Source organism: Mytilus galloprovincialis, chromosome 11, assembly GCF_965363235.1.
Source record: "Mytilus galloprovincialis chromosome 11, xbMytGall1.hap1.1, whole genome shotgun sequence".
NCBI lineage: Eukaryota > Metazoa > Mollusca > Bivalvia > Mytilida > Mytilidae > Mytilus > Mytilus galloprovincialis.
This window is the reverse complement of record NC_134848.1, coordinates 14,157,790-14,180,347: the sequence shown is the minus strand read 5'-3', so window position 1 is coordinate 14,180,347 and position 22,558 is coordinate 14,157,790. Positions and strand designations below refer to the sequence as shown.

At 33.2% G+C, this 22,558-nt stretch overlaps 1 protein-coding gene across 4 annotated transcripts; it reads left to right on the top strand.

Moving 5' to 3' along the window:
• LOC143051676 (protein unc-93 homolog A-like) lies at window positions 1–22,540 on the top strand. 4 transcript variants are annotated; one of them, XM_076224582.1, is made up of 4 exons: window positions 1–157; window positions 16,320–17,251; window positions 20,019–20,289; window positions 21,002–22,540. In XM_076224582.1, exons 1-4 carry the CDS (start codon window positions 97–99, stop codon window positions 21,301–21,303), a joined length of 1,566 nt encoding a protein of 521 aa, XP_076080697.1. In that variant the 5' UTR covers window positions 1–96; the 3' UTR covers window positions 21,304–22,540. The 4 variants fall into 4 exon arrangements, with proteins under 4 accessions (XP_076080697.1, XP_076080700.1, XP_076080699.1 ...); XM_076224585.1 differs by lacking the exon at window positions 1–157 and adding an exon at window positions 5,679–5,776; XM_076224584.1 differs by lacking the exon at window positions 1–157 and adding an exon at window positions 8,033–8,256.
• The last annotated feature ends 18 nt before the right edge of the window (window positions 22,541–22,558 follow it).

The following is a 22,558-nucleotide window of genomic DNA, read 5'->3' as shown; positions in this document are numbered from 1 at the left end:
TAAGAAAGAGTAGCCGTGTTGTGTTATATAAGAAAAAGGTATCCTGGTTGTGCGTTTCATGAAAAAGTACTCTTGCTGTATCTGACAAACGTCAAAATGACTAAGATCACGACGGAAATGAAGAGATTTGACGTTGCGAACGTCAGCGTGACATCAAGTATGTACTTATAAGTATTCTTTTTAAAGTTTAATATATTTTTTACATTAAAAAAATATTAAAATAATTGTTTTAAGCTTTTAACGAGAGTGGTTCTACATCTGTATCATAGCTTGTACTAAAACTGCGATGGTTTCATACATCACAACTCAAGCGCAAGGCGCGCGATTGGGTTATCTAGATAAATGCTAGACGTATTTGTACAGAAATTGCATTGCTTGTCAAATAATTTCCTTCAAATGGATATTATTCCTTTCTAGTGTTACTATACTACAATAGTTTTGCAGTTTCTTTTCAAGATATGCGTTCAACAATTAAAAATAAGAGTTCTTCTTTTTCACAAATTTATGACGTTACAAGTCTTAATCCAACTTGCGCCTGTGTAAAATATCTCAGATTTAAATTTGATTCCATCAAGTTTGTTTTAATTCCGGATCCATTCCGAAAATAAATAATGTAAGTTGACATTTTTCACGAAAAAAAACACGACGAATAACTTATAATTTAGCAATGTTTTATTGAGCATAAAACATTCAAAGGAAATATATATCAGTGTACGGCCTTCAATATGGAGCAAATCCCATATCGAATAGCAATCTCTCATACAAGCAAAACACGGGTAAAATATAAGAGGAATAAACCTCCAGCATGGAGGATACAGATTCTGCTATATGTTTATAAAGGTCTAGATGGGGGGGGGGGGGGTCCTTCATTGCTGTGTTCTTTATTTTTTTGTCATTTTTCGCTATTCTTTATATTTTGTGCCCATTTTTCTCTGTTCTTTATATTTTAGCAGCTCATTATTCTATATTCCTTTTTATGTCCATATTTCTCAATGCTTTATATTTTTTACCCATTTTTCTTTATTACATGTATGTAAGTACCCATCCACACCTTTCTTTATGTTTTCATTAAATTTTGTATTCTGCGAGTGTTTTAATAAAAGGGGAAAAAGTGATATTATCAGCAAAAGAATGTAGGATTCGATAAAGAAAAAGAAAATTCGAAGTCATATATGATTCTTGGTTGCGTTAATAGGTGTCAGACCACCAATTAAAAATCCCTATCTGTTCAACCAAGCTAGTTTTGCAATTTTCACAACTTTCTAAATATTTTCCTTAAGTTTAACTTCATATAAACCATTACATCCCAGCTCCTTTGTTCTAACTGGGTTGATCTGAGCCGGATCACCCTTACCAGATCACCCCAGTTTGAGTTTCTTTGTTATGCATGCTTTCCTTTGTTCTGTAACATTTTGGCGGGAATGGCAAATTCAGTATAAAACTTATAATTAATTATACGGAGAAGACTATCTATCAAAATTCACGTAGAAAAAATCCAGTGTATATGCTGGGGTTCGAACTCAAGACCTTTAGCATATCAAGCCACGACACATACCACTACACCAGGACGACTGGATACGAACTAACAGAAATTTAACATACTTAAAGGAAGCAAGATATTTTTATAACTGGGGCGAGTTGGCAGACCTTTACTCAGTGGGGTTTAAACCCTTTTCGTTAAATAAATGAGTTGTCAGACTGATTGTTCAATTTGATTTTACACTTTTTTAAAGTTGGGCGAGTCGGTTACAAGAGTGGGGCGATTTTTTCATAAAGTGGCGATATAGTGTGGGCCGATTGGCCAGTAGGGCGAGTTGACATTATTTGATATCTACTCATCGTGTTTGGGGGTCATAAAGGGTATACATCATATAGTAATATATAAAGTATATTATAATGGTTGTGTGGCGTTCTAAACTAGATTTTATGAATTGTAAATGGTTTTTCGTCTATTCTTAATCAGCTGGGATGTAAAATAGTTATCCCATTCGGACTTGATGTGTCAGTGTAAGATCACCCTCTGGCCTCCGGCCATCGGGATGATCTTACACTGACACACCGCGTCCTTATGGGATAACTATTAAGGTACATGTACCTGTATCAGCTTTGTGCATGCCAATTTTCAACATACCTTTCAGGAAGATCGCTTGTCATGTGATTTATGGTCAGATTTTCGTAATCTTCTGGTTTTATTCATTTAAATGCCTTAACAAATTTTGCCAGGTGACCCCTATTTTTCTTTTTATAATTCGTTTTGATGCATAATGATAAGCGGTCTGTTAAAGTCTTATAAAATTTTGATTATTTTCTAATAGATTATATATATTTTTTTTTTTTTTGCTCTTTTGGTTACTAAGTCTTTATTAATCCCCTATCAATATATGCTAGTGTTTTGAAAAGTTAATTATTTTGAAACTGAGAAGCCGACTCCCTTAAAGCCTTCTAAGAAAAAAAAACTGACCTTCGAACAGAGGTACTCCAAAAATAACCCGCGGTTTTCTTGAAATCTTAAATTAGTATACTATGGAGCGCATTAATCCTGAATATTTTAATGCAAACTCATAGACAAGTAAACTTTGACTCAAAGTGGTCTGAATATATTTCTCTTTCATCATAAGTTTCATTTTACAAATTTGTTGGTTAGTTTAAGTAAACAAGGACATCAAAAGTACTATTTTGTGTCAGAGAAGGACTACTTTTGGAGGGAGTAATTGGTGGTCTGACACCTATATAATAGAGAATAAAGCGGAAACCGTACAGAAGATTAGAGAATGGCATAGAAAAGGAAAAGATAGAATAATTTGATGCTTATATTGAATATAAAGAATAAAGAACAATGGGCAACAAATTACAAAAAATAGAGAAAAGTGACCTAAAATATTAAGAATACAGAAATAAAGAACCCTCGATCTTCTTAAAACCCTCATATATGTACAGTGAAACCTGACTTAACCGAACCCTTTCGTAACTTGAGATTTTGTTCGGTTTTGGCAGGTATTCGGTTTCATCAGGTTCACAATGCATAACATGTGATATGATTGGTCTTCAGAACAAGTTTGGATTAGACAGGTTTCCGGATTATTCAGGGTTCGGTTTAATCAGGTTTCACTGTACATGTAATTATGTTAAAGGACTCTGTTTCTGAATTAGGTATCACTGTTGTCACACGTTGTATGAGACGAGAAATAAGGTTTTTTTTTTGTTTCTGTTGTTACCTTCAAGTATTCTGACATCGGACACGGACTTCTTTAAAACTGAGTTTAACTTTGCGTTTCATTATTCTACATTGGCTAGATGTACTTAGTAAAGGGGAGGGTTGAGATCTCACAAAACATGATAACCCCAGGCCTCCTTATTTTTTACGCCTGTCCCAAGTCAGGAGCCTCTGGCCTTTGTTAGTCTTTTATGTTTTTTTTTATTTTTTATAAGTTCATTTATATGTTTTGGAGTTTAAAAAGTGTGACGTCCATTTTCACTGAACTAGTACACAATTGTATTTAGGGGCCAACCGACGATCACCTCCGGATACGGGAATTTCTAGCTGTGTTGATGACTCTTCGGTGGCCCTTAGCTGTTATCTGCTCTTTGATCGGGTTGTTGTCCCTTCGACATATTCCCCATTTCCATTCTCAATTTTATTGTTTGTTATTAATTAATTTAAAATAATATTTTGGTTTATCGTTCTCACAGATATGTTGTTTACGTAAAAATATCAACAATGTCTTACAGGTTAGAATAAGTTATCTTGTTTTGACAGTCTAAACTATCTGCTCGTACTATTGTTTTCATATTATGAAATTAGGATACATTTCAGTGTGACAATAACAACATCTATCGGAACAATAATAAATTCTTAAAGTGAGAAATCCCAGAGCATTGCACACCTGAATAAGTATAAATATATAAACATGTTATTTCAAATTCAATGAAATCTCGAGTTATCTCGTCATATTGAATATAAAGAAACGTTGTTTTGTCAGCTAGATCTTAATTCACGTTTATCAAGTTTAATCCGTTTAGGGTTTAAGTTATCTTTCAATTTTCGTAATCAATTAGGAAAATATTTTATTAAGTGTATTCACATACCTGGCGGGAACAGTCAATTGTGTTTTTGTTGTTACATCTTCCACATAATCCAAATAAAATTCGTATCAATTAGAGTTAATGTCTTTAAACGAGTTTGACAAATTATGATATACTGGTAATGACGTAGGCGCTTTCCAATTGTAGGTAATTCAAGATATTGCTGTTTTCGTCCATTCACCTTTTTCAGATTTTATATTTTATTAGATTATTTTTATATGAAAAAGTTATGCTGTGTACATGTATCACGGATACTATTATTGCTGTAAAATAATTATTGATTGAAAAATGATTCGTTTTAATATCAAGACTAAAAGGACCCCATTGGAAAAAAGCTTGTTCGCTTTCTTGCCAATGGGTTATCCTTGGGTTAAGGCATTTGTGGTACCTATGTAACACCCATTGATATACTTTAAGGTTGTATTATGTAATTGTATATATTGCCTTTACCGCTTGGAGCTACATAACAAAAACTTTAGTGGCCATAAAAGATTACCAAAACTCGTAAAAGGTTTAATTTAACTAAGAGTGTTGCGAACTTTAGTTTCTTTGGGGTATTTTATATGTTATAAAATTATACTGGTATGCGGTTAAATCGTGTCAGTGGTCAAGATCAGAACGTAATGTATTGACATCATATTTCAACGGTATGATGTTCAGTGAAACCTATCTAAACCGAATCCTGCATAAACCAAAAACCTGTATAAACCAAACATGTTTTTAAGCACCGCCATATCAAATTGTATGCGTTGTGAACCTGATAAAACAGAACATACTAGGCTTAAACTGAAAAAAATCTTAAGTCCCGAAGAGGTTCGGTTTAAACAAGTTTCATTGTATAACAATATATGGTACGTGAGGGTACACAAATTGCACCTATTTTGACGGTTTTTTAACCTACGTTTATTTATGCTCCAGACAAAAGTTCCCGCTATGTGTTTATTTTGTAGATGAGTTATTATTTACTATAAAGTTTTATTAATTTAATATTGAATCCATAGCGAATCAATGATTCTGTATTGAGGAGTGCCCAAATCGTATTCATGCCTTAAATTCGCATCGTCAAGAGTCGAATAACAGAGCTTTTGTTTAATTTCTTTAAATATTTTGAATAATTGGATATTAGTCCATGCTCTCTCTTCATTTTTTAAGAAATGAATACTTTTAACATATTGTATTTATTAATTTTAAAAAGATGACGTCGCATGGCGACATTTCCGTACATTTTACTTTTTCAAATCAGTAAACACCTCATCTGTTGATAAATACTGTGATCGTTTTGTGTATATCTAAACATGTTTATCTATGTTGACGGATGGGCATAGTATCAAATCATTAAAAATCAAATTGTTTAGTCTCTAGGAAATCTACAAGATTTCCTCTGATATTTTTGCTAAATAGGTGCAATTTGGGTTCTCAGTGCAGTTAGGGTACCGTGACGTCAGTTGTTTGTCTATTACATGTAACAGTACTTTCCGGGAGATTATTTCTTTTAAATATACATGCGTTCAAGGATGTTCCCCACAATAACAAGCTTTTTAAATAAATGTTATATATATATATTAAGTAAAAGAACTTAAAGACCACAAAAGCAATGAGGGTGCTGGTGCATGCTTTCGAGATATAAGCCATGGAAAATTTGGCTGAAACTGTTTTTCTCTAGACTTTTCATAAATTTAACATACTGCGAAAGGTAAATATGCTAGATTTACTTACTGGAGGTGTGATGAGATGGTTGAAGCTTTTATTTTTTTCCTTGATACATGTACTTTGTATGTACGTTTCGGCAATAAAGTTTATCGACATGTTGTAGGTATCCCTATGGGCGCTAATTGCGCCCCTTTAATAGCAGACTTATTTTTGTACTGTTACGAATCACAGTTTATGACTAAACTCTAAGTAAAGACCCGTTGAAATTACATTTTTTTTTAAAGGTAAATCATGTTTTATTAATAGTTTTTCACATTTGTTAGTGGATACATCAAAAACCGGTACCTTATCCCGGCCTCGTTAACCGTTAGTAGTATATAATACATTTTGTTAGTACTTGCTAGTTTAATTTGTCTGTAAAAAATACATTTATAAATTATGATACTAATCCAACTAATTGTCCAGTCAATTACTAATAGGAAAAAAAAAAGAAAATTGCATTTAATTGATAAATTCAACAACACTTACCGTTATCTTGATGATTTTTGTTCGTTAAATAATCAAGAATTTCTCAATATACTGCTGAAAATTACCCCAAGGAACTTACTTTAAATCAAATTTAAACGGTAATAAATGTTCTTTTCTAGATTTAGATATTTCGGTTTTAAACGGGAAACTCTACACTAAAATTTACGACAAAAGGGACGATTTTCGTTCCCTATTGTTAATTTTCCATTTTTAGATGCTGATGTCCCTTTGGCGCCATCTTACGGTGTTGATATTTCACAGCTCGTTCGCTATGCCCGTGTCTGTTGTGACGTTTTAACGTAATCTATGTATTACTGGTAAATTATTAAACCAGGGATAACGTTACCATAAATTACTTAAAACCTTTACTAAATTTTTACATAGATATAAAAATTTGGTTTTGAAGTTTGGTTGTACCTGTAGAAAACTTATTCCAAATGTGATAGAACATCTTCAATTTGCGGGAATGTTGTTAACCATGCCCGGAAATTTAGAAATGATCCTGGTAAACTTATCGCTCCTTTAAATAAACTTATTTTAAAAGATTACCAATTCAACACTATAATAAGATCATTGAATATTGTTTTTATTGGTATAAATATTGATTTTTTTATCAGTAAATTGAAAGCAAACATTATTTTTTTTTTACAAGTACAATGTATGTTCTATGCATATACACATTCATGGATTTACAATCTATCGATACCTGTATCTTGGCATTGCACAAGGTCATGTTTTTCTCTGACTGTTTATTACGATTTTACACTAAATCCATTGGATGTTGGATGTGTACGGATTGATAATTCAGTCTTAGATGCATGATTTTTTTTATTAGTTTGAACTAGCTGTCCGTTAACGGTGAGTACTTTCAGATCTGTTCCTAGTGTCTTTTTGTTGTTGGGATGTACAAGTACCCGGCCACGTCCATTTGTATTTTGTCCATCTGATGAGTTAAGCCTTTTTCAACTGATTTTTATAGTTCGTTCCTATGGTGTACTGTTAAACTACTGCTCCAGATTAGGGGGAGGGTTTCGATCCCTCTTACATGTTTAACCCCGCCACATTATGTATGCATGTGCCTGTCTCAAGTCAGGAGCCTGTAATTCAGCGGTTGTTGTTTGTTTATGTCTTACATATTTGTTTTCGTTCATTTTTTTATATAAATAAGGCCATCAGTTTTCTCGTTTGAATTGTTTTACATTGTCATTTCGGGGCCTTTTATAGCTGACTATGCGGTATGGCTTTGCTCATTGTTGAAGGCCTTACGGTTACCGATAGTTGTTAATGTCTGTGTCATGTTGGTCACTTGTGGAGAGTTGTTTCATTGGCAATCATTCCACATCTTATTTTTTTTATAAATATATAAGCACTTTTTCTCTTTCCAAAAAATTACAAGTATTATATAAATTTTTCAATGATATAGTAGTTAAATTTTGATAAGTAATAGTACTTTTAATTAAAAAACATCAGGGCTGGTCAAAGATTTTTGAAAGAGGGATGTTATACCAGAAAATGGTTAAATATATATAAGCCGTCAAGCAGCTGAGCGAGACGAAAAAGTTTATTTTGAACGTTTTCATGCTAAAAATTTAAATATTTTTTCTAATCCAGTGGGGGCGGAATCCGCATCTGGGGTTAACAGAGATTGACATACATGTGCTTCAGGGTTTAACGCGTTTATGATGTATTACACAATAAAACTGTAAACAAATATATGTATTGAAATGTAGGGATTATCCTAAGTTACAATGGACCATTTAAATAACCCCTGTGTCATCCTCTAAATGGACAAGAGACAGAAAGAAGTGTCAATTTACATGTTTGGGTACAAATACATGTATACATTGTACATATGTATCATAGCATTATTGAAACTCGGTCCGAGGTTTATGTGGACATTTTCAGACTAGCGTGTATTAAGATTAATAAATCTATTTTTGTGGATATTCTGGAAGTACTTTTAATGACATAGACAAGTAATGTTCAGAGAAAACGGTAAGCAGTATTTTAAGCGTAAGAAAAAGAATATTTATTAATTCAATCAAGGGCCCTTGATTTGGGGGGCGGGGGCAGGACATTTTTCGGGACGTCGAGATCAGGTGTTGTTAAGCTCAGGATTTTGGGATTGACCCTTTCGGGATCCGCGATTTCTTTTTTTAGTGCGCCCTCCCTTGACATGTATACACACAAAATAACATATTGTTATTTGTAACAGAAACAAATATTTTTTACCTTGCAATGAAATATTAAAAGACTAGTTCAGATATTTGTTATCATGATAGAGCTACATATATTTCTTTATTTATTATAAGTCATCTACATTTAATTCCAGACAGAATCAAAACAATTAATTCATTACACACCCCCCCCCCCCCCCCCCCCCCCCACACACACAATGATGACTGAAGAATAGAAATATGTTTACTAGGTACTCTCCCGACCGACAGTATAAAAGTTGATAAAGTTATGCGTCTGTTTGGTGGTGAGGGAGGTACAAGTTTGCAGCCCACGTCCGGTCAGAATGGGGTCGTCAAATCTGATGCCTCGTGTTATGAGAGAGTCACGTTCTTTCGACGTTAAGAACCCTTACAACAACTCTTTCAGGGCTACGTAGGTGGCCTGTTGCAAGGCAAATTTATGTCCCTTTCCAATAAACCCTCCTTTTTCATTGGCAGTCCAAATTTCTCCGACCATCATCCTGAATGGCCTCTTTTACAAGACCTATTGTATTTATTGTTAACTGGTATTCGTCCTGAACATGTATGAAATATTTGCCACTGGAAGTTAAGCAACCAACAATCAATCAATCAATCAATAAAAAAAATATTATTAAAATTTCAATAATCATTGTTAATACATAATATTTATTTACATTACGTCTAACATCTAGACATTAAATAAATATTTTGAACAGAAAAATTTTCATTTAGTAATTAACCAAACAAATTTTGCCTCAGGTTTCAAGTCTACATAAATAAACTGTGACGACAATGACATATCTAGTTTTTTGAAAGTAGAATTTTGATATCGAAACATCATGTTTTAAGAAGCTAAATATATTTAAAGTCTAACACCTTTCAAGTTCAAGTTTTTATTTCTCAAGACCCTAAACCAGGATTTGTGAATACAATTAAATACAAATTAACACAATATAACAAAATAGGTTGATTCAATGAACAAGTTAACATATATACATGATATACATTTCCAAATATATGGAAGACGGACATATTATATAAACATAAACAGTAACTTCAATCATTTTACTAAAGAAAGTATGAATTTACAAAATTTTGCAGCTTTGAAAATAACATTGTAATTTTCTGAGTTAAATAAAGCGTGAAATTTATCAACATTTTGATTTGTTGTGAATTCTCTTGGCAATAACTTTTTCCTTTTGTTTTTGAAATAAGAACATTGGAATAAAAAATGAAATTCGTCACCTTATGAGTTACAGTCACAAATATCACAAATTCTATCATATCTTGCTATTCCCCAAAACTTGTCCTTTTTAACTGGCAGTTTATTATTAACACATCTGAAATTACATAAAGATTTCCTTTAATCTGTAGGAAGTTCTACTAAATAATTCTCAAAACAATGGGTTTTTTTTTTTAAATTCATGACAAAATGGTACGGTGTGCTACTGTGCATGAATCACCTAAATGTCTCATGAATTTTAAAAAGAAACTACTGTTTTGAGAATTATTTAGTAGAACTTCCAACAAAGGGTACGATCATTTAAGTTTGAAAAGCGGGGTAAATTAATATCTGTTTCATTTTGAATGTTGTTGTTTTTACGTTGTCCATGGCGGAAAAAAAATGTTTTGAGAACTTAAAATTAAAATATTGCTAAAACAGATTTTTTTCCCCTTCTATATGATCAAAACATGTATTTCACTAAAGTTAGGAATCAGAAAATTTGCTAGCACTTTGAGTACGCTGCATAAATATTCTTTGATGAAACTTTATAAATACATAAAAAAAGAATAATTTGGTCTGTCCAAGAGCTTTTACGAGATCCTCCTTTCACTGTCAAAAATAAGACAACAGACCATTGGTATACAAAAATAAAATTAATTTTGTTTAAACATATGTATTTATGGATTGGGAAACAAGTTTTGCAACTTATACTAATCCCTTTCCACTTTGCGGGTGCGAGTAGTGCCTTGTAGCGGTATTGGCCTACTCTTTTTCGAAATCTACAAGGGTGTCTTTAACGTGCAAGAGATATGGCTCTCTCTTCACAGAGGTCAGTCATTTATCGTCCCCTTCCGACGGACTATCATCGTTTTCTCAAGACCATACTCGCAAATGATGTCAAAGGAGAGCCGAAAATCCCGGTACGGGAATCGAAACCTTTGTGTTAGTAGTCCGATGCAATGACCACTACACCACGGCTTTTATTATAATCATTAATTCCTCGATTTAATTTGATATTTTATGTTTTAACGTAACTTTTAAGGTCTGTCTTTTGGCTATTTCGTGCCGGCCAGTGTTTTCATGAATTGCTTGAAAGCCTTCAGATATATCAAATATATATGTACAACAATGTATGCCCTGTTAGAAAGAACATAAGGAAAGACGTACTTATACATGTTAAACAAATCAGTTTCTACACATAGCTGTAACTTTGTAATTACGAATAATATGTGTTGATACTTTTTTGGTTGATATCAAATAAAAAGTGTATGGGTCATTATAAAAAAATTATGCAAAAATATATATGCAAAACTATGTTATTTGGTCTTTTTAAGTCACATGACAATATATATAAAAAAACAACACCTGCATATGTTAGATATAAATGTTTTGTGATAAACTATATCCAGTTTACAGTATGAAAATCCACTGTTATAAGAAGACTCATCATAAATACCAGGATTGAAATTTTATAACAACATCCTAAATTTTTCCTTAAACCCTTATATATAGCTAGACATAAATCCTGTAGGACTTAATACAGACCATTCATTATATCATTTGTTAATAGGATTTATCACTATTTATTGCATTTTAATACATGCAAATATTTGCAATGATTTAAGAGGTGTAGGGTGGTTTTATTATAAAAAAATATCAACAAAAGGAAAAGTCTCATTTTTCAAGTCAATGGTGTAACTGTTCCGGACCATACAAGTATTTGGACCATACGCGTATGGTCATGACCATATGGGTATATACTCATATGGTCTGACCGTACGCGTATGGTCGGGGTAATTAACACTATGTTACAAAATACTTTTGATACTTCTAAACTATTCATATTGTTTGACCGTTCATTAAAAAGACGCTTTCATATAAAGGTAATTTTATTATTATATTATAATAACAAAAATAGCTAAATAAAAATTATAAGTTTCACATATTAGTTGATTTTACTTACTTGTCAAAACTATGATAAACACATTTTATACCGATGGTCATTACCGACTTGTTATTACGTGTGAATAGCAATATGTCGACTTAAAAATATAAATTCCAAAAATTTCTTAATGTTACACAAGAAGTCACCGGAAAGTAACATAGTTTATTTAAGTTGTATTGTGACTTCGACCAAGACTTCGATATCACACCAGGGTCGTAAATTACATAGATGCATGCAGGCAGTTGCCTCCTATTGCGGGCTGACAAAAAAAAATATAATAATAAATGGAGAAAAAAGGCAATGAAAAGAAAAAAATGGTTAAAATCAAATTATTTTAAAGAAGGTGGTTAATAATAATGGCATGCAGGTGTGTTCAATATTTAGATCTGAACGGTCGGTACCCCACTCAACTCCTTTGCACATATAAAATTTTTCCACCAAATACTTTTGCAACTGCATACATAGAAGTGACAATGTTGGCAATATTTAATGCATAGAAGTGCTAAAAAGATGGGATTCGTCCAGTCAGAAAAAATCACCTTAGCATTTGACAAAGCCAGAATAAAACTTTTTGGTGTATACAAACATTGTTACGTTTTAATAATTTGAACTTGATAGATAAAGTTATGAGTTATTGAGTATGCATTTTCATTTTAAGGTTTGAAAATTGTGTCTTTGAAACGAAGTTAAAATTAGTTCGATTTGGACAGCCAAATAAGCCGGATAAACCACAAAAAATGACAAGGTGGATAATCATAATGGCATGCAGGTGTGTTCAATATTTAGATCTGAACGGTCGGTACCCAACTCAACTCCTTTGCACACATAAACTTCAGGGGGCTTTTATTTTAAGTCTTTGCAAAATTTCCCCTAAACTTAAGTAAAATAGCTTGTAAAGAGTCACAAAGCAGGATAAAACAAATCTTACTCTACCGGGACACGTAATCTAACTCTGGTTTATAACTATTTGTTATATATTCCAAGCGCATATTTATTGCAATATAACAAAAAATTAACAAGTCGTGTATTCTTGGGAGGTACATTGCATACAAGGAAAAGGCCCGAAAAAATGTCCTTTTCTGCATGCATAAAATGGGTCCAAAACTTTTTCGCCTCGCTCGGCGATGATAAACTGTCTCCCCTTACATGGTAGGCAATTTACGGCCCTGCACACGCAGCTATAAAAGTGCTAGCTTTTCACTCGCTAACAAAAGGTGCAAATGATAAGGATCGTGCACAACCAAGACTTGCAAATGCAAAAAAACTATGATACCGTGTGAAAGTAAATGTCACCCAAGCCTACATGCATGCAAGAATGTAATTAGCGATGAAAACTAACTAATGGCAACAATAATTATTTTTTACGTAGTACTTAAAAATTATAAAAAAAATACATTGGCACCATCATTCTAGAGCCATGTCATCTTTAATGAACTCTCTCAAACAATTCTTCATCACTCCAGAAGAACGGATGTTTCTTTTCGACAGTATGGTCGGATCCATTTTAGGCTATGCATCAGAAATATATGGGGTTTTCATCGTGCTAAAGATATCGAACTTATCCATAATCGTTTTTATAGATTTGTGTTAAAATTGGGTCGAAATGTACCAACATGCTTTTTATATGGCGAACTTGGCCATTTACCTCTTTTTATTGGTAGAAAACAAAATATATTGAAATATTGGTTACATATTATTACAAATAAACCAAAAGTTGTATACGATGTGTATAAACTCTTGTATGACGATGCTATCAACGGTTATGTAAACTGGGCCTCAAATATTCGTGATATTTTATATAATCTTGGTTTAAATTATTTATGGCTAAACCAAGGTGCTAGCACAATTTGTACAAATAACATTAAAACTCGTATTAAAGATCAATACTTGCAGAATTGGTCAACTACTATTCAGGACTGTAGTAAACTGTCTTTTTATAGTACATTCAAATTAACTTTTTATATTGAAAAATATCTGTCTTGTAGCAATAATGTTAATCTATTAACAAAGTTACGTAGTGGAACATTAAAGTTAAATATTGAAGTTGGCCGTCATAATAATTTTCCTAGAGAAAGTCGTTTATGTGAATGTTGTAAAATGTGTGTTATTGAAGATGAATACCATTTTGTTCTTGTTTGTCCATCTTATAGATCTGTACGAACACATTTTTTACCAAAGTACTATTGTCATTGGCCTAATAATATCAAACTATTAAATTTACTACAAGCTTCTAGTAAGTCTCTCACGATCAAATTATGTAATTATGTAAAAGCTGCATGGAATATTCGATCTTATATAGTCTCATAACTTAATTTATATGGCATTGTATTATACTATTGTTCTCTGTTGTCTATTCATGTTTTATATTATGTAATATATGTTGTTAATTTTGCCATAGTATGTCTATGCTTTGCAATAAAGATTCATTCATTCATTCATATATTGGTTTTTTAGATAAAGTTTTTGTATTGTTGAAACTTGTATACTAAATTTAGTCCTGGTATCTATGATGAGTTTATTTGCATAATGTAATTTTTAAACAGAAATACCTATATGGTCCAATTAAATACTCATATGGTCCGGCCCGTTAATAACCAAACGAGTATTATACTCATTATGGTCCGATCATACGCGTACGGTCGGACCATACGCTTATGGTCGGACCATATGAGTATACGCATATGGTCATGACCATACGAGTATGGTCAAAATACTCATATGGTCCAAAACATAACCAAAAGACAAATTGGTTGGGTAAGAGTTATCTTTCTCAAGATTTCAACATTTACAATAGTTTCTTTTTTAGCAATTTTACCTGTAAGCATGTTATGCAAAAGAAAACAAACATCTATGTTGAAATTGTCGCGCAATTAGTTTCTTTTCGTACCATTACAGCTAATTTCCTAATACTTGTAGAGTAAAACTTTGGTAGGCTTGCTCGGTCTGTTTGTATAAACGTTAATTCAAGGTTTCTAATTAACATTGAGATCTTTAAACAATATATTATAGGCATATTTTAACCTGTATACATACATGTATTTGTAAGTTTGATTGGACGTTATACCAGTTACAATTGTACAACATTCAAGCAAAGCAAGCAAGCTAACCAAAGTCTTGCTTTACATGCAGTAGGAAATTAGCTGTAATATTCACTGGCGGTTCCTCTAGATAAAAACAGTATATTAAAGTTTTGTATATAAAATTATAACATTACTATTTCAAATATCATGTTAACATGGAAATTTAATTTAAACATAAAATGCGACAAGCATGTTATTTACGTGCAGTTTATTTTCAAATTAAGAAGACTCAATGCTCATAATATGATATTTCAAGCAAAGAGATTTGATATGCATGCAGGAAAAAAATACAATTAATGTTGTTTATATAATGGGAGTTTTCAGTAAAAACAAATTAAGCAGGATGAGCAACTTGGCAAGTAAAACCTCATCTGAATCTCCTAAACGAGGTCCGGAGATTCAATATAAAAAAGAAGATGTGGTATGATTGCCAATGAGACAGCTGTCCACAAGAGAACAAAAAAAGACAGACATTTACAACTATAGGTCATCGAACAGCCTTCAACCATGAGCAAAGCCCATACTACATAGTCAGCTATAAAAGGCCCCGATAAGACAATTAATGTAAAACAATTCAAACGAGAAAACTAACGGCCTTATTTATATAAAAAAATGAACGTAAAACAAATATGTGACACATAAACAAACGACAACCACTGTATTAATTTACAGGTTCCTGACTTGGGACGGCCACATACATAAATAATGTGGCGGGGTTAAACATGTTAGCGGGATCCCAACCCTCCCCCTAACCTGGGACAGTGGTATAACAGTACACCATAAGAACGAACTATAAAAATCAGTTGAAAAAGGCTTAACTCATCAGATTGACAAAAATACAAGTTGACGACTGTTTTACGATCTATAAGTTATTTTTTTGATAGAAGAAAGACAACTGTATTATCACTTACATACGTAGGTGGCACCTCACATATAGTCAATATTATACATGTTGTATTATTAAAAACAATTTAAACAGAAAGGATATTTTTGTTGATTTCAAAACAGTCAACATGAGCAAAGCAGAACTGATTTTTTTTATTTTTAATATGAATGATTAATTACTGAGGTTAAACCTCATGTACCTGATAAATTACATAGTTTTTACCTTTTTTTTTTCACTTCAAAATTTCTTTTTTTTTTATATATTATTTTCGATTTTTGAGTTGAAGAGTCGATCATAAATTTCGATAGTTTAGAGAACATTTTTAACCCGTTTTCCATGCCCTATTGATCAATTATTTGTGTGGTGCACACTGAATAACGCGTGTAGCGGGTTATTTAACAGTAATATACACAACATGTTTTTATTTCGAATAGACCGACACAATATTTCTGTTATTTCTTTTAATTTAATTCTAAATTCTATTTTTAACAAGAGTAAACCATGAGAAAACGTTGATGACGTCAGGGTCACATGACGAAATTATGTCGATGAGCTGATAAACGTGCACACAAACGTCAGCCAATCATAAAGAGCGTTACATCAATTCACTTTATTAGCATAACAAATTTTTTTGTCATTTCATGTTTTTGAAAGAAATTATAAATATGCCATAAGTAGTCAAAATATTTTGTTTACTGTTTTATCTTTTTATCCTTTGTTTTAGACGGAGATGATAGTATGATAGACATCAAGGCAGCAAACATGAGCAAAGAAGAACACAAAGCGCGACAAAACAAGAAAAGACATCTGTTGTTAAATTTCTCGGCCCTTTGTTTGATATGGCTGTTTAGTTTTACAGCGTACAGCGGATTGATAAATTTAGAAGCTTCACTCCATGCCGACACGGGACTTTACTCTCTATTTGCTATAACATTTGGCGGAGTGATTGCGTGCACATTCGCACCAACAGTAATTGCACGATTAGGACCAAAGGGCAGTCTCATACTTGCCTGTTTGTTCCAAACTGTCTATGTCATCGCTAACTATTACCCGAAGGCCTACATACTGATATCCGGTGGAGCCATTTCCGGCCTCGCTTCTGGACTGATGTGGACAGTGCAGGGGTGCTACATTACTTCGATAGCTGTGGACTATTTGCGTTTTGATCTCAGCCATACATCTTTGGGTTCCATTTTGAGTAAACTAAGTGGAATATTTTACATGGCATTTCAAAGTACACAAATATTTGGAAATTTGATATCCTCGGTCGTGTTTCAGTTTGGTGAAACAACTCTTAAATTCTCAAACAATAGTTTTTGTGGTGCTAACTTCTGCCCATCTGACATGAATATTCATGTACCAATGAACCGCAGTCAGAATACAACCATAGAAACAACGCACATGAATGCATCGAACCATGGCAGTGTTAATGTTTTGATCAGTATATATCTGGCATGCACAGTCGTTGCACTTTTGATTTGTATTTTTGGATTACGTCCCATTGAATCGAGTATGTCGGAGAAGTATGAAACCTTCAAAGAGAGGTTTGCCTCTAGTTGGGGATTATTATTCAAAGATCTGAAAGTCTTGTTAGTAGTGCCGCTGTATTTTTATATAGGAATGCAACTCATAGTCATGTTTGTACAGTTTACAAGGGTAGGTAACTCGTTATGATAAGGGGTTTAATATTATGTACGCAATATACGCGTTTCGTCAACAAAAGACGTATCACATTGGCTGGGGTGTGGAACCCCCCTTTTTTAGTCGATCAATGTACTTGAATGGGAAAATATAGTTGGAATTCCCACCCCTAGTTTATCTTGGGTTGGGAACACCTCTTTTGAAATGGCTGGTTCCGCCCCTGTATCAGTGACTATTGAAATAAAAAAAAAAATAAAAATAAAAAGGCCATTTTCATATAAAGCAGGAAGTTGCAGATCATTGTGGTTCCAAATTTTCAAAAGATTAGGCCAAATTTGTCTGGTGTAAAACAAAAAACCATTAGTATGTGGTGATGGAAAATGCATAGATTTGTATATATCAATTTTTCATTTATTATTATGACCATTTGAATGATAAGGCAGCAACCATTTGATTTTCGGGGGAGGGGGGGGGGGGAGACAAGTCGAAAACAATTTTTTTCTTTCAATTTTAGCATTACATATAGTGGCAGCTGAGGGTGAAACAAACAATTTTTTTTTTCTCAGAATCAAAAACAAATTATTTTTTTCTCCAAAAACTGGAAACAAACTTTTTTTTCCAAAAAAAACCATAGCCCCCCCCCCCCCCCCCCAGAAAATCAAATGGTTGCTGCCTAACTCATACCGGCTATATGGCTATCACACTTTTAACTAATATAGTACCGAACTTTGCCTTGTCTTAATCGAAATATGAGAACTGTTTTACCATAGAACAGACCTCAGCTTTATACACTGTATAATTGCTTCCGATCTATTGCAAATCATTCTAAATTCTGACAAAAACTGCAATTGGTTTCATCAAATTTATATGTTCAACTGGTCAGACAACTTATATAATAGAAGAAAACCTGTCAAGTCATCAAAGTGCAAAGTGATATACAGTGAAACCTGACTAAACCGAACCCTTTCGGGACTTGAGATTTTGTTCGGTTTTGGCAGGTATTCGGTTTCATCAGGTTCACAATGCATAAAATGTGATATGATTGGTCTTCAGAACAAGTTTTATTCAGGGTTCGGTTTAATCAGGTTTCACTGTAATCCAATAAGACTTTAGTTCCCCTTTATAACTTCAATGAAAGTGATGAAAACATATTTAATGGCTATATTTATTGTAATTGGTCAATTAAATGGTTAGGAATACATTTTTAACTGCTACAAAATTGTCTAGTTTAAGTTTTAAAATTTTCTCTTTAAAAATTTTTTTTTATTTACACACGTTGAGGACTTGACTGTGGTTTTTCAGCAGTAAATGACTAAAAAAATGAATTAACACGTTATACTTTCATTCGTCCTAAGCTCTTTTCTAGATTAACCGTCATCAAGAACGTTAAAAGCCGAATATTTGAAAGCCAAGGATGTATAGGGACCGTAAACGTTGGACATGTTGAAGCGCTATAAACCAACTATTACCTAAACATTATACAGTGAAACCTGATTAAACCGAACCCTGAATAAACCGGAAACCTGTCTAATCCAAACTTGTTCTGAAGACCAATCATATCACATTTTATGCATTGTGAACCTGATGAAACCGAATACCTGCCAAAACCGAACAAAATCTCAAGTCCCGAAAGGGTTCGGTTTAGTCAGGTTTCACTGTAGCTATATCAATCTAAGACCAATTTTGTCTGAGGGAGCTTCTGTATAATGTCGGGCAATTTTAGATGGTTGTTATATAACTCATGATTAAAGATTCTGAACAGTTTGGTAGATGGAACACTTTGAAAATTAGTCAGAGTTCTGAATAAACTGCAATAGTTTGAGAGGATATCTAGTGGCGCTAATACTAAGTAAATCAAAACAATTTGTGACAAAGTACTACAATTCGCCGCTTGATGGTAAACTGCCATTCGTAATAATCATACTGACGTAAATACTACTATAGCAATAACATATAAAATTGAGAATGGAAATGGGGAATGTGCCAAAGAGACAACAACCCGACCATAGAAAAAAAAAAAAAAAACAACAGCAGAAGGTCACCAACAGGTCTTCAATGCAGCGAGAAATTCCCGCACCCGGAGGCGTCCTTCAGCTGGCCTCTAAACAAATATATACTAGTTCAGTGATAATGAACGCCATACTAATTTCCAAATTGTACACAAGAAACTAAAATTAAAATAATACAAGACTAACAAAGGCCAGAGGCTCCTGACTTGGGACAGGCGCAAAAATGCGGCGGGGTTAAACATGTTTGTGAGATCTCAACCCTCCCCCTATACCTCTAGCCAATGTAGAAAAGTAAACGCATAACAATACGCACATTAAAATTCAGTCCAAGAGATGTCCGAGTCTGATGTCAGAAGATGTAACCAAAGAAAATAAACAAAATGACAATAATACATAAATAACAAAAGACTACTAGCAGAGTTAACTGACATGCCAGCTCCAGACTTCAATTAAATTGACTGAAAGATTATGATTTCATCATATGAACAGTTCGTTTCTGTGTGTGCTACATTTAAATGTTGTGGTTCTGTGGTGTCGTAGTCTTCCTCTGACTTATGGTTGATGCGTTTCCCTCAGTTTTAGTTTTTTTTTCAATCGATTTTTGAATTTCGAACAGCAGTATATTTCTGTTGCCTTTATGTAAGTATAGAAACATAATAGTTGGCTTTTGGTGATACTATGAAAATACATTGTACCAAAATAATACTTTGAGTGGATCCATTTATTTTCCGACTGTGGTAATAACTGTTTTCTTTTTTTTTTTCTATATTTAGTCATTCACAGCATGCAGACTCGGAGTTGGTTGGATTGGTTACACAATGCTCTGTTTTGGCGCCGCTGATACGGTGGGGTCGTTGGTATTTGGATATATTGGCAAATATACAGGACGAATTCCTCTATTCTTGCTTGCTACAGTGTTAGAATTGGGCCTACTAGCGTTTATGATGTTATGGGACATAACAAACGATACATCAGTTATATTCTTCTTTCTTATACCTCTCGCATGGGGTTTGTGTGACTCAATATGGATGACACAAAGCATGGGTAAGTCGTTTATCATAGAGACCAGGGTTTAAAGATATATATTTTGCTACGCAGGCGCAGATGCGCGTTTTTGCTACAAAATTGCTACGCAGGCGCAGATGCGCGTTTCTGCTACAAAAGACTAGCCAGTGACGCTCGTATTAGGACAGCTTAATAGGCCAAACAAGAATGAACTTCAAGAGCATTGGGGACTAAAAGTCCTGAATTTTATATAAAAAAAGAAGATGTGGTATGATTGTCAATGTGACAACTATCTACAAAAGACCAAAATGACAAAGACATTAACAACTATAGGTCACCGTACGGCCTTCAACAATGAGCAAAGCCCATACTGCATAGTCAGCTATAAAAGGCCCCGATAAGACAATGTAAAACATTTTATATACTTTTATCGACACAAAAAAAAATCATACCAGATCAGAAAGGTGTTTACAACACAACAACAAACCGCTTCCCATACCCAATAGATTATTACCAACATTAGAAATGCAATTTACAATTTACGTTTAAAAAATTTGAAAATACAAATATATTTACTGATAAATTGAGAATGGACATGAGAAATGTGTCAAAGAAACAATAACCCGACCATAGAGCAGACAACATATATATTTATATCTTTTTTAATTTTATGATATTTAGAGTCACATGTGAAAAAAGTTATGATGTTAACCTTTTATTATATAATACATTTTATTTTTTTTATTTACAGCATTGGTGGGATCAGCTTTCCATAAAAACCCAGAACCAACGTTTGCATTGTGTATAGCGTTCCAGGCTCTAGGATCGGCCGTGGCATACATATACAACATCTATATTTGTGAATACCTGAAGATATATATCGTGTCTATAACATTAGTGATATCGGTATTTCTTGTTCTAATTTTAGAAATATGGATCAGACGGGCAGATAAAATACGAAAAAGTCAAGTCAAACCGGAAAATGTAAATTCCGTAAAAGAATCTTTGCTAGAGCAGAAAATTCCAAATATACATCCGGCAGATAAGGCATGAGAGATATGAGACGATTCGTCTTTTAGAATCTGAAACATTTTTTGATAATCTTTCCAATTCAAGAACGCAGACACGTTGCGTTGTATGAGGTCTTCAAAGACTAGTATGATTTACGCGTGAAAATACGTTTTGTCAAGAAAATTGTGATTGAAAGGGGTGAATATAACTAGTGAAAAGAAGACAAAATATACTTCTTTATCTTGACACTAAATATTCAACTGCAAATATTGATTTATTAACGTATGTTATTTGGTAATTTAAGATTGACTTGCACTTACATGTTGAAATTTTTCAAACTCTAGGGTTAGTCTAACTTATTGGTAGTGTTAGCTCCAACACTCGATTGGTTTATTAGTTCTCAATGGGGCAAAAGCAATGTTGTTTTTTAAATTGGAAAAATGATTTCTAGGTGACGGTGACTTTGCATGGCAGCAAAAGAGAGAAAAGTGAGGCCCATTATGGGTATGTCCAAGTTATCACATAATCACAGTCAGAATCAAAAATTTTATACCAATATAATCACATAATCATTCATTTTTCTTTTAAAAGATAATCAAAAATTTTAATTATCAAAATTACAGTCCTAGATTCAAGATTCAAGATTATCAAATTACGTTTTTCGTTCTGTGCGTCCGTTATTTTGTTGGTCTAGCCGTCTGTTCTGCATTAGGTTATGGTTTTTTCAAAGTAGTTTTTGATGAATATGAAGTCCTACATGTGTCAACTTGAAACTTAGTACACATGTTCCCTGTGATTGAACTTTCTAGATTTAATAAAGAGTTTTGACCCCAATTCCGCGGTCTAATGAACATAGAAATTGATAGTGCGAGTGTGGCATCCGTGTACTATGGACAAATTCTTGTTTTTATATGATTATATTGTATTCTTGTTTTAGTTGTTTTGTATATTTTATATTACATGTTTTTACTATTGTGTTTTTGTAATTATCAAATACAGTGAAACCTGATTAAACCGAACCCTGAATAAACCGGAAACCTGTCTAATCCAAACTTGTTCTGAAGACCAATCATATCACATTTTATGCATTGTGAACCTGATGAAACCGAATACCTGCCAAAACCGAACAAAATCTCAAGTCCCGAAAGGGTTCGGTTTAGTCAGGTTTCACTGTATATTCTATGTTCATATTTAATTAGGAAGAAGCCGTTACTATTGTTTGTATAACTTGTGTTCAATATATGTTGCTACTTTTGCAAATAAAATAAGTTTAAACTAAGACGAGTTTTATGAGCCC

Coding starts and splice junctions, on each gene's coding strand:
- LOC143051676 (XM_076224582.1), top strand. CDS start 97: ATGACTAAGATCACGACGGAAATGAAGAGATTTGACGTTGCGAACGTC. Junction 158..16,319: donor GAACGTCAGCGTGACATCAA/GTATGTACTTAT, acceptor CCTTTGTTTTAG/ACGGAGATGATAGTATGATA. Junction 20,290..21,001: donor ATGGATGACACAAAGCATGG/GTAAGTCGTTTA, acceptor TTTTATTTACAG/CATTGGTGGGATCAGCTTTC.